Here is a 12,561-nt window from a genome sequence, read left to right as displayed (position 1 = left end):
CAATTCATCTGTTCTCCCTAACTGCTATTAGGCATTTCCTAGTTTTTGCACAATTTTGTAAAGATAAGTAGCACAAGCTCTTACCTTTGGATTTTAAGATGCACTTTTATAAATATATAGCTCATAGTCTCATACTTTGGAGGGGGCAATATGTAAGCATCCCTTAACAACTCACACATAAGTAGGAGGAGGAAATCCAAGAAATGAAGACAAATCAATATAACTCCTCTTGCTCACCCCTCTCTATCCTTCTTGAAAATTGCCCTCAAGAGCATCCCTCTCTTAACCTCTCTCTTCACTTTGAAAAACTTTCCTCTATGTCCATTTCCACCACTTGTGCCCATACCTCCATTTTATGCTATTCTCCTCCCTACTCTCCGTCTCTCTCTCTGTCTGTCTGTGTGTATCTCTCTCTCTCTCTCTCATCACAACCTGTCACCTTCAACTGCCCTTCCACCTGGGGACCCCCCTTTGTTCTGCAATTTTTAGAGCTACAAGCCCCATATTGTTTCGTACTTTCGTCCATTATATTGTACATTGTGTCAAATGTGCAAAAACTTGTATGCAATTACATTACTTGCATGCTTAAGAACTTTGGATTCCTCTCAAATTTATAAATATAAATAACCAGATGCACCTGTAAATTGTAATGATAGTATCTTACCCTAAGCTTGTCCTAATACGCTCTACAATATAATCGTAACATCATTATCAACATGTTTATTGTGGAGCATTTGGAAATACTGTTTTGGTTGCCAAAAGCATTCCATGAATTGAAGTAAAATCCGCAACTTCATACAGCCAACCATGTAGTTAGTGATCTGTTAGAACTGCTGTTTTTGCAAAAGGGATGGTTTCTTTTGCTAGATGATTCTACTAGTGTGGAACCAAGAAAATTGCTGATTTTTGTGTTGCTTAAAGCGTATTGATTCACTTCAATTGTGTCTTTGAGCTTGCGTCTAAGTGGACAACTTATGACTTGCAGTCTGTTTAATACAAGGACAGAAATTTAATTTTTAAATCCTTCCATTTTTTTGTATGCTTAGTTTCAAGGATTTAACACCAGTGGGATGTTGGAACATGACGGGATGGAAACATGCACCATCTCTGGTGTTGGGATGCAGCCCGTTCTGTTAGAAAAAATTGAGATGGCCCCATATAACGGGATATGAATCCTTGCTTTGTTGTACTTTATTGTCTATGGTATTGATGTGCTGATTCCAAGCTTCAAATTTATATCTCCAACTATTAATTATTTGAATGATTTGCATAGACTTGTGACTGTTATTTTCTGATTTTCAGCTTGTTTGTACAGGTAACATTTCCAAAAAGTTTTGATAATGTAAATACATATTGATTTTTTGTGCGAATTTCTTCTATTTTGGACATTGCCCTTTGCTTGATAGGTTGAGAATCAGTTGCCTGAGAAAATTGAAAGACTTATAAGATGTGAAGCTTCTGCTTATCAAAAACTTTTAATGAAAAGAGTGGAGGAGAATCTTGGTGTAATTGGAAATTCAAAGGTGCCTTCATCTGACCCCTCCCCCACTCCTCTTTTTCTTTTCCTCAATACGCCATCCTAGTGTTTTTCCCATTACTGAAATTTTCTATGATGTTCAATCAGGGTCGTTCTGTGCATAATACTGTGATGGAATTGCGCAATATATGCAATCACCCATATCTCAGCCAACTTCATGCTGAAGAGGCAAGTTTGAGTAATTAAATCTGTAGTCTATTTGCTTGACTTATTTCCCTTTTGAATTTAGTTTTTCCTTGTTTGCAGGTTGATACTTTGTTACCTAAACATTATTTGCCCACTTTTGTGAGACTTTGCGGAAAGCTTGAGATGTTGGACCGTTTGCTACCCAAACTCAAGGCAAATGATCATCGGGTATGGAAGTTGTCTATAACAATGATAACTGTTTAAATGTGGCATTTTCGTTTTTCCTTTTTGTTCATTTATATGCTTCTCTGAATATTAAATATAATAAATGCTATAATCGTAGTAGTATGAAATAGGTAGATAAATAGGTTTCTACCATGTTAGGTTTCTTGTATGTATTAATCAGAACAATGATATCAATGTACCTATTTATCTACCTATTTCATACTACATAAGATTCTTATGCTCATGTTAGGTTTCTTGTATGTATTAATCTGTTCATTTTGGCTATCAGTTTGGCTTTCTTTTGATTTGAGTTTTGTCTGGTTTAGTTAACTTCCTGATTGAAAAAGAAAATCTTATACATCTTTAATTAGAGGTTCCATGGTAGCCAACTCCTCATTCTTCATTCTGGCTTTTTTTTTTTTCATTTTTTTGGGGGAGAAGGGGGAGGGTTTCATTTGCTATATTTTTTGGATCTTGGAGACTGTTGTTTCAGTTTTATTTTTTTCTTTCTCACCAATCAGCTAATAACTCTTAGTGAGTTTTGATGGATCAGAGGATTTTCCCCCCACAGATTGAAGTTGCTGTACTGATTTTTGATTTATTAGCAGTTTGATCCATGGTCTATTTGTTTTTTTAATTATATTTCTTGTTTGAGAGATCTTATTTTGATTCACTCTTATGAACTACAACTTTTAATTCCTTTGGATATTTGGATTTCAGGTATACAGGATTCAATACCTTCAATAAGTTCCATTCACAGTGTTTATTGATGGCATTGTTCCCCACGTTTTGCTCAAGGACTAAACGTGCTTATGCTTCTCTGAATCACTCCTGGCCATCTGTTGCCTCTTTTGAGATCTATAAATGTGATTCAGCCTTTTGCATTGCCAAAATATTCCCATGACATCGATGCTGCATTCACTTAGTTTGTCATCTCATCTATCTTTCGGCTTAGTCAGAACCTCTCATTGCTTTTCAGATTCGAATTTGAACTGTTTACCAGATGATTGTCACTATGTTTCATTACGTAAACTGCTGAATATCCTGTTAGATTGCCTTTCTAATCTATGTTTCTTTCTTTCTTTTGTTCTGTATTTCTTTCCCCTTTTTCCCCTCTTGGGAGAACAGTCTATGTTTCAATATTGTTGATGCCACCAATTCAGATGGTCAGTTGGCTGCCCAGATTACCCTGTTGAGCTGCCCAGATTCTGTGTTTCAATGATTCACCACTTTTTATGCTAGTATCGCATGTCGATCTGTTTAGTCATTGTTGTATCATAAACCCTTGTGTTAATGTCTGCGAAATATATGAACTTTATGGGTCCCTCGGTAGCACTACTGTGGTCATGCTTTTAAACTAGAGCAACCACAAATTCTCTATTAATTTTAATGCAACTGTTGTTATCTTGAAAGAATATGGTTGTACTACATTCCATATAATTTAGACTGGCATTGCTGCAGGTTCTATTTTTCTCCACGATGACCAGATTGCTTGATGTTATGGAGGAATATCTGACTTGGAAACGTTATAAGTACCTTCGTCTGGATGGACACACTTCCGGACAGGATCGTGGAGCTCTCATTGACGCATTCAATCGTCCTGACTCAGAGTTTTTTATATTTCTCCTAAGGTTCTTATCATCTGCATTTTATAATGGATAGGGAATCTGCCAGCTTTCATTCTCTTTTTGTTCTTTAGGGATTAATTGTGAAAATTATTGTCTAATTTCTTCAGCTGTTAGACAAAAAAACAGAAATTTTGATATTAACATGTCTACTTCTGGTAGTATTCGAGCTGGAGGAGTAGGAGTAAATCTTCAAGCAGCTGACACTGTCATCATATTTGACACTGATTGGAATCCGCAGGTAATAATTCCTTATCCTGTCTAACAAATTTCTGTATGCATCTTGACCTTTTTCTTTCATCGTGATGTCTACTTTCTGCTTGGTGTTGCTTTAGGTTGACCTGCAAGCACAGGCAAGGGCCCATAGGATTGGCCAAAAGAAGGATGTACTTGTTCTACGGTTAGAGACGGTTAGTATTAACCCTTTGATAAAGCTTATCAAACAATTGTGTTCACTCCTCTTCTACTCATCCTTTAGCTCTTTTGTGCTAAATAATTATGTTACCAAAAAGAAATGAATGCCAGTTGATAGTTGTAAAAGTTTTCCTATTTACTTGGTAGCTTACAAGAACCCAGTCTTGTTGGTATTGTTTGTGAGTGGCTTATGATGGTTTAAATTAACTTTCTACTAGGGTCGACACCTGATCAACAAATCTACTTGTTACAAATAACATCATGTTGTTGCATCGAAACAAATAAATGTTGATTAATCTAGCTCACATTGAACTTGGTAAAATAAAATGGTTGAATAATTGAAAAATTAGAATATTGAGGAATATACATTTAATGCTATGATTATGCATTGAATTGCCCATTGTAGATCCATAATCAAAAAAGTTTTTTTGATTGTTCCCAGAAGAAATGAACCAAACCATAGAACTATGCTAATTGTCGTATGAGGTCTAGTAGTTGATAGATGAAGAGGCACATAATAGATTGATATGAACATCATGAGCTTTCCTGTAATAAAAGCAGTTGCTGCTAATACCTCCTTGGTTCCTTTTTCCATAACTCGAGCTCAGAGATGGAAGAGAGTAGAGGGCCTTATGGAGAATGTGGTCAAAAATCTTTGAGTCCGACCACAATGGCTGAATTTATTATCTTCATGCATTACGATAGTAGATTACCAGTACAAAATATTTCAAAATCATCACAAACCTCCCTTTTACTTTTTATTCTAATTTCAATTTTCGATTATCATGTGGTGATTTATTAACTTTCCATATATAGAAATAGATAGACAATAAATGACCTCTTATGAAACAAAAGTACCAAGATTTAGATTGAGACTAAGCTCCACCCCAAGGATCACTTAGATGGACATCATTTGAGTATGAAATCATGAGTTTAAGGAGCTTAGTATAGGGTCCGAGAGCTGCTTTTTTTATATAGAGATCTATCGATAGAATGAAAGTTTTTTGTTAACTTTAGAAAGTTAAGACTTTTGCCAAGATTGATAAATAGCATGGGGTAGGACCCAAGGTCTGCCAAGCTGGTACCAGTGGGGGTACTGGCCAATGATTGATTCGGCATGGTATGGGTATGTACTATGCCATTCCAAGGGTACCGACACAGGGTGAGCCGGAGAGGGAGGGGGAGGGAGAAAATGAGAGAGGAAAAGAGAGAGAGAGAAGGGGGGGGAGGGAGAAAAGGAGAGAGGAATAGAGGGAGAGGGAGGGAGGGATGAAGGGACGGGGGAGGGGAAGGGTGAGGAAAACCCTATCCCCAACCCGGCCCCAGGGAGAGCTAGAAAGGATGGAAGTGGGGACCTTCACGAGCAGCTCGGGGTGGCGGGGGGGGGGGGGGTGCTCATGTGCGGGGGATGTTGCAGAATCGAGGAGGGGAGAGCCGAATTGAGTTGCGAGGGAGGGGAGCATGGAACTGAATTGCAATTTTTTTTTTATTGGGGGGGGGGGGGGGCGGGGGTGGCGGTTGAACTGTTTTAAAAGGCGGAACCGTGCCAGTCCTCGGCTGATCCAGTTCGACACTCCCCGAATTGGAATGGATCGACACTCCCCGAATCGGAATGGGTCGGCAGACCTTGATGGGGCCTTTTGGTTATGCCTTGTGTTTGAAGAAAGTTTCTGTACATTGATCAAGAAAGGAAGGGGCACTTGATAGAAAGCATTGAATCTAGAGAACTGCTCCTTTAATACCTTGTTGGAAGCTCTTCACTCAGACATGGAAAAATGTGTACGAGGGAGTACTCGGGTCATTCATCCAATACATTATTATTTGAGCTAGAGCTTGATGATTTATCATGGCATGCCCATAAGAGATGGTTAAAGGATAAATGAGCTTTGATTTGTCTACATGTAGTGAGGGTTTTGTTAGGATTATTATTGGTGGTTGAATGTAATGGAGATAGTGACTGCATTAGATTGGATCTAAGCATCTATTGGGTTCGTCCAGGTTCAGGCCAATTGTTCAACATCAAGGCAATGTGTGCTTGCTTGTTCCAGGCGTGTGACTTCTGGCCTAATGTCTGCATTCTTAGTCCCGAGCCCTGACCTAGCCCAACCGACGCAATGTTGCCTAAACTTCCTATCCCTGCAGCAGTGTCATTGAGAGGAGATCTAGTCTATAAAGGGTGGAAGCAAGAGAGGATTCAGTTTCTAGGGAGAGGGTAAAAGAGGAGATGGCAGTAATTGGGGATCAGGCTATGATTGGGTGGGACAGGGACAGGAGCATCCTTGACCCAGACCTAACCTGGTAACATTTTGGGTCATGATTTTGGACCTTGGCCTGACTCATTGGCTAACCAGATCATGTTGGGCTGGGCACATGGGAAAAAATTTAGAACGAACAGCCCGTTCATGCCTGGCAAGGGTCAAGCATGTCCCAGAGCCAACCTAACATGTTTCGATCTGGGTTGGAATGGATCTGCAATTTGGGTCAAGCAATTATCAATTCTTTTACAGCTAATAATATAATATTTCAAAATCAAATACAAAATAACCAAAAGTTTCTAAATAAAATTAGAGGGATGCCAACCAAACATGAATTTTCATTCAAATAAAACTTCTAATATGATCCATGAAAATAAACATTCTTAATGTACAAGTGCATGAACTAGAACTTTAAAAAATAAATAATTGATAAACTTGAGTATTTTCACAAGAAAACATCTATAGAAACCAGCAATGAATGTCTGGACATAACTAAATGAGAGGAGGTTAGAGGAGTTGGGGTTGCTGGGGTTAAAGGAGAGAGAGGGGGGTTCGGTGAGGTGCTTGCATGGTAGGGTACTATATGTGTGCCACAACAGTGCCAGTCTAGCACTGCACAGGCATGTGTTTCTTTAATCTTTGCTATTATTGACATGCAGCCATCTTATACCTCCTGCTTACCATTTCTTAGTTGCATTGTTTCTTATATAAACAATACACTGATTCTTTTTCTCCCCTCTCTATTCATATTCATAAGTTATTCTTTACACACGCTGAATTATTGAGCATTTTGTTTTGAGGGAAAGGGAGGCAATACTTGAATTTTTGAGCCTTACATTTGTCCTAGATAAATATTGTCTTCAGTCCCTGCATATAGGTTCCAGAACATCACAGCTTTTTGCACATATTATAAAATATGCTTGGTGATATTAGTGGCCCACTAGTTGCTCTGGCTCAAATTCTCTTTGATTTCACTTACTTTATTTTTAATTCTCAAGGATTCAATTGTGATTCCAGTATGCTGATCTTCGTATTTCCTGACATATTTCTTATTTTTAATGTGATACAGGTCCGCACTGTAGAAGAACAAGTTAGAGCTGCGGCTGAGCACAAACTGGGTGTTGCTAATCAGAGTATAACGGCAGGCTTTTTTGACAATAACACAAGGTATTTGTGTTAAAAATCTAAGACTTTAAAAGTCTCAGCGAACAGTTTTTAATATTCTGTTACTTTTGATTTGATGAATTACAGTGCTGAAGATCGAAGGGAATATTTGGAATCCCTCCTTAGGGAGTGCAAGAAAGAAGAGGCAGCTCCTGTGTTAGATGATGACGCTCTCAATGATCTCCTAGCCCGCAGGTATCATTTTTTTATATATATCACATACTACTCTATTACCCTTTTGAGATGAGGTAATCTATTCTGGCTACTGAATTTGTAGGTAAATGAGCCTTTATTCTGTTCTGTTACAGTTTAGCGTGAATAACATTTTATCTTATTATGTTCTCCTTTGCAGTGAATCTGAGATTGATGTTTTTGAATCTGTTGACAAACAAAGGCGTGAAGATGAGATGGTCTGTCATTCCTTGCCAATGCATGTGCTTTTAGTTTCTGTTTGCTAATAATGCACTTTAAGATCTAATGAACACAGGCTTTTATGCTAACTGATGGGGTTTCTTTTCAAATGCCTGCAGGCAGCATGGCAGAGATTGGTTCAGGGGAGTTCAGCCGAAGGGTTGGAGCCATTACCCATGCCTTCTCGTCTTGTTACAGATGAGGACCTGAAACCTTTTTTTGAAGCTATGATGATATATGAATCCTCAAACGTCAGTGTAAAAAGACAAGGCGAGTATATTGGGGGCCTTGACACACATCAATATGGAAGGGGTAAACGGGCTCGTGAGGTTGGTGTCACATTCAACACAACTCAGAACAAGTTGTATATTTTTATGTATTTCCAATAATTGTTTTTTATTTTTTTCCCCTAGGTCCGTTCTTATGAAGATCAGTGGACAGAAGAAGAATTTGAAAAACTTTGTCAGGTTGATTCGCCTGAGTCATCCCAACCTGCAGAAGTACCAAAAGAACCATGCCCCATAAATGATTCTGGTGGCCTGAAGGTGAGTGCCCGAGAGGTGCAGTCATCTTCATCAAAAAATCTGTCAGCTACGTCCAAAGAGTCATTGCATCCACGTAAGGAGCCACCACCTCCAGCAAAAAGGGGAAGGGGTAGACCAAAGAGAGGGGCAACAAGTGTCGCACCATCTCCAGCTGCTCCACCATCAAATATTATCAGCAAACAGGAAACAGGACCTCAGAGAGAAAACCTTTCTGCTTCCTCGACAGTTGGTGGTGTAGGTCCTGTTTCTATAGAAGAAACTACTGGGAGTGCACAGCATGAGATTGGTGTAGCTGCTACAGCTTTTCTGCCATCACCTGGCCCTCAAATGGCAGTTCAAGCTAAGCGCCGGAAGACTCAGACTGGAGAAACACCTCGAGGACGAGGCAGAAAACAGAAGTCCGTGTCTTCTACTGCTGGAGCTCAAGCTAATATGGTTACCGGACCTCCAAAGGGTACTGAAGCAGCAAATAATACATCTGCAATTTCTGCATTTGCCCAGGAGAGTCCAAGTGTTGATAAAAGTTCAGGAATTACAAATGCACCTCCTGTGTGTCACCAGGTTAACCCTATTTCAGGATTGCCAAACATTGTTGACGTGGCCTCTGGCAAAGCCTCCAGTTCACTGCAAACACCTGAGAAATTTAAGAATATCTTACCTGCTGAGGACATAAGACAATCAGGAAGGGGAATTCCTGCTCATGATATTAAAGCAGCTCCTATTGGAACAAAATTGACTGCAAGTGCAGATAGTATGAGCTTTATGCAGTCAAAGATGCATGATAATGTGAAAGGTGTTATGGTGCAAGCTGGTCCAGGGCAAATGTTTGTGCCATCTGCATCTGTGATGCCCGTGTTTGTACAAAATTTGAAAGACAGAAGAAATCATGTGGGGACAGATGAGGCATCTACTGAGGAGCAGAAACCAGCTGAAATGCAAGATGAATATTCTCTTCTAGGTACCCAGAAAACAATACCGGGTTCTGATGTTAAGTCAACTGAGAAGCAGGGTCCAACTGAGAAAAAAGATGATTCTTCTCTTGCAAGCATGCAGAAAACAATGACTAGTGTTGATATTAAATCTAGTGAGAAAAATAAGCAAGTTGAAAAGCAAGATTATAGTTCTATTCGAAGTGTCCAGAAAATGACGACGAATCCTGATGTTAAATCCTGTGAAAAGCAGAAATTAGTTGAAAAATTGCATGATGCTTCACTTCAAAACATCCCTATAATAGAACCTCATTGTGATGCCCTTAAGAATAGCCCTATGAGTGGTGCAAGTGGTGACAAAGCCACCTCAAGTGTTGAACTACCGTGCCTGACACCTGTTGAAGTAATCAAACACCAGGAAAATGTAAACCTTGACATAGCACCAGGTACATTATCCGAGAGCATGAAGCATGGAACAGTACTCGTTGCAGTCCCTTTAGCTCAAATGCAATGTTCTTCAGTCCCTAATGTGATCCAAAATGGACCTGGGAGCAAAGCTTCAGTTACAAGGAAAAAAGCCACTTCTCGTGAACCAAGAAGTAGAAGCAATTCTTCAACAGCAGCATGTGAACGCCGTGCTCGACTTGCAGGGTTGAAGCAGTTAGAAGGGTCAAGGAAGACAGATAGTAAGGGAAAATCTGTGAAGGTAAACACTTTGAGAGAGAAACAGGAGACTGATAACACTAAAGTAAGCCCTGCTACATTTGGCACGGTTTCTGGGTTGGAAGAGAAATTGCCAAAGATTCAGGTCCCTGTTAAACTTTCTTTGCAGATGGAAATTTCATCTGAAAAGTCAGAGTTATCCAAACAATATAACAGGCAGTCTGATATATGTACAATTAATGAAAATGCTGCCAGTTTGATGGGTACAACTCGTGCACCTGCCAAATCAGAAATCAAATTGGTCCAAGATAATGTGCATGGTCCTGATGAGGATATTATGAAATCATCAACCCCTGGTGTAAATGAAATTTTACCAAACATTACTGGATCACGTTCAACAAACACAAAAGCAGTGGATGCTACAGGTAAAGCTTCTTTGACACTGTCAGAGGTACCTGAATTGTCTGCAGGAGGTGAGATCAGTACCTTATTACATGATCCTGGGAAATCAAAATTAAATAACAATGCAGATTTAAAACATGAGTCGTGCAAGAGTAAAACCGCTGTAGACACCAGGGAGCCTATGCTTCCGTCTTCAGAACCAGAGGCTCTTGCAATTGGCAGTTCAGTTAATGAACTAGTAAACCTACCCAGTGAGACTGCCACACAGCAGCCGTTTGCAAGAGATGCGTCTCAATCATGCCAAGGACATAGTGGAGCTGAGGTTCTTAAATCGGATGGTAAAGAAACTTCTCTGTTGGAAAGTGCACATGTAAGCTCCACAGAAATATTCCCTGTGCATCCAAGTAGCTCTGTCATCCCACCTGGAGCTGAACTTTCTGAGGAGAAGGTTGTGGAGGCTGGTGATGCTCCATCTGGCTTCAGCTCTGGGAAGCCTGGTGCAGCTCTATCTAACCTCAGTTCCGAAGTTGAAGCCAACGAGGAGGAAAAAATTGTGGTGGTTGTTGAAGCTCCTCATGTCTGTACTCAAGTTGTGCAAGTCACTGCAGATGCAAGGCAGAGTGACAATGAAAATTCCCTTTCACAGAGTTGTACAGAGGTGGACTGTTCTGTACCTCCTAGTTCTGAAGTTGTAAGTACTCGTCCTGAGGAGGCAGTTATTGTTGACGAGGAAAAAATATCGCTGGATGAATCTTGTTCACAAAGTCCGAAGACACAGACTGGTGAAGTACCTTCATTTTCTGTGATAGAAGATGTAGTTAGGGGTGAAGAATCATCTTCAGTAGTGGCTGAAACAGACACTGGAAGCAAGTCAACATGTACACCGAAAGAAATCTTAACAGGGTCTACTGCAGGTGATGTTTGCCCTGCAAGCATTTGCACTACTGCTGCATTCAATGATAACATTAGCCATAGTGAGTCAATGATGAAGGACCATACTTTCTCGGCTTCTATTGCAAGTAATGTTGCAAGCAAGGATGAGCAAACATCTGAAGCTAGGCTTACTGCAGAATTTCCAGTTGGTAAGCAAACTGAATGTGATCCTCCTGCAAGGATTCCAATTGGTAAGCAAACTGAATGTGATCCTCCTGCAGAAATGAATCCAGATAACTCTGTTAACAAATATAGATTTACGATGGAAGCTGTTGCTGTGGCTGAAATTAACAATCATCCTATATTGAATTGTCATACATCGGCTACCACTTTACCAGAGACCAACATATGCAGGGCAACTGAATGCGCACTGGATGAGCAAGAAAACAAATGTGGTTTTAATGAAGTGACCGATACAGCGTCTCTTGCTGCATCTCAAGAATCTGAGCATCCTCAGAATGCTAATGACCTTGCAGAATGCACTGCAGTCCAATTGTCAATTATTCCTTTGTCAGGACGGACCGACCAACTGGATCAGCAAGTGGACTTGCCTGCCAATATCAGTCGCACAGATAATTCTTGTGAAACTAAAATTACTAAAGAGACAGTAGATGGTTGTGCTGTGTTAAATGGTGGCAACTCTTCAAATTTGCCTAGTCAAAAATCGAAGAGAGATAGCGAGCCTACTAACAAGAGTTCTAGTGATGATCTGACTCCTGATGGTCCGGGTAAAGAGACCTCTGGTCAGTTATATGTGGATCCTGACAGTAAAGATAGTGGTCCTGCAGAAATGAATTGTTCCGAAGACCATACTCTTCCATGTGTGACCTCTGCAGAAATGCATGACTGATGAAGTGAGTAGGACCGTGTCTTTCTGATATTATAATCTGATTTTTCATCTTTTCAAATTATATTATTGCTTGATCTGTTCATCATCTTATGCTTTGGTAACAGGAAAAGAAGCCACACACGGACAGTGCAGCAGAGATTAAAGCAGAATACGAGAAGGAAGTGGAGAAATTAAGCGACGAAAATGTGGAAGAAGTATGCAGAATCATTCTCCTCTTTCATCGTTCCCATCTCTCTTGCTAGAGTAACCATATTTCTACTTATTTCCTCTTTTGTTCTGCAAGGGAAAGAAATAAAAGGATGGCTCCGAAAAGGAAGAAGAGCGAGGAGCAGAGAATTTTTTTGCTGGAATGGTCAGCAAGAACAGTTTCTTTGTTTTCTACCTGTAAATATTGATGGATTTCGTTGCGTGGATATAAGGGCCTTGCCGCTCTGAAATACTTGTTTGCCTTTATAGCAATACTCTGCATCACAGATTCGACT

At 39.9% G+C, this 12,561-nt stretch overlaps 1 protein-coding gene across 3 annotated transcripts in view; it reads left to right on the top strand.

The window, feature by feature from the left end:
- The window catches only part of LOC103696185 (uncharacterized), a 38,895-nt gene extending 26,334 nt beyond the window's left edge, over positions 1 to 12,561 (top strand). Inside the window, exons 19-31 of one of the 3 annotated variants that reach the window (XR_015986937.2) lie at positions 1,407 to 1,523; positions 1,625 to 1,705; positions 1,784 to 1,891; positions 3,350 to 3,519; positions 3,676 to 3,754; positions 3,849 to 3,923; positions 7,252 to 7,349; positions 7,434 to 7,541; positions 7,699 to 7,756; positions 7,877 to 8,086; positions 8,171 to 12,083; positions 12,184 to 12,273; positions 12,369 to 12,561. Coding sequence is in view for 1 of the 3 variants with exons in the window: in XM_039129395.3 (XP_038985323.3) it covers positions 1,407 to 1,523; positions 1,625 to 1,705; positions 1,784 to 1,891; positions 3,350 to 3,519; positions 3,676 to 3,754; positions 3,849 to 3,923; positions 7,252 to 7,349; positions 7,434 to 7,541; positions 7,699 to 7,756; positions 7,877 to 8,086; positions 8,171 to 12,079 (5,013 nt within the window). In the remaining 2 variants the exon portion in view is untranslated. Of the gene's footprint in view, positions 1 to 1,406; positions 1,524 to 1,624; positions 1,706 to 1,783; positions 1,892 to 3,349; positions 3,520 to 3,675; positions 3,755 to 3,848; positions 3,924 to 7,251; positions 7,350 to 7,433; positions 7,542 to 7,698; positions 7,757 to 7,876; positions 8,087 to 8,170; positions 12,084 to 12,183 lie in introns of all 3 variants that reach the window. The other 2 variants (XR_005513111.3, XM_039129395.3) reach the window with 2 other exon arrangements.

The sequence above is a fragment of the Phoenix dactylifera genome, chromosome 5 (genome assembly GCF_051530095.1).
Source record: "Phoenix dactylifera cultivar Ajwa chromosome 5, Ajwa_hap1_PhDact_Kaust_v1.1, whole genome shotgun sequence".
NCBI lineage: Eukaryota > Viridiplantae > Streptophyta > Magnoliopsida > Arecales > Arecaceae > Phoenix > Phoenix dactylifera.
Note: the sequence above shows the minus strand (reverse complement) of the source record. Positions and strands in the feature narration are given on the sequence as shown.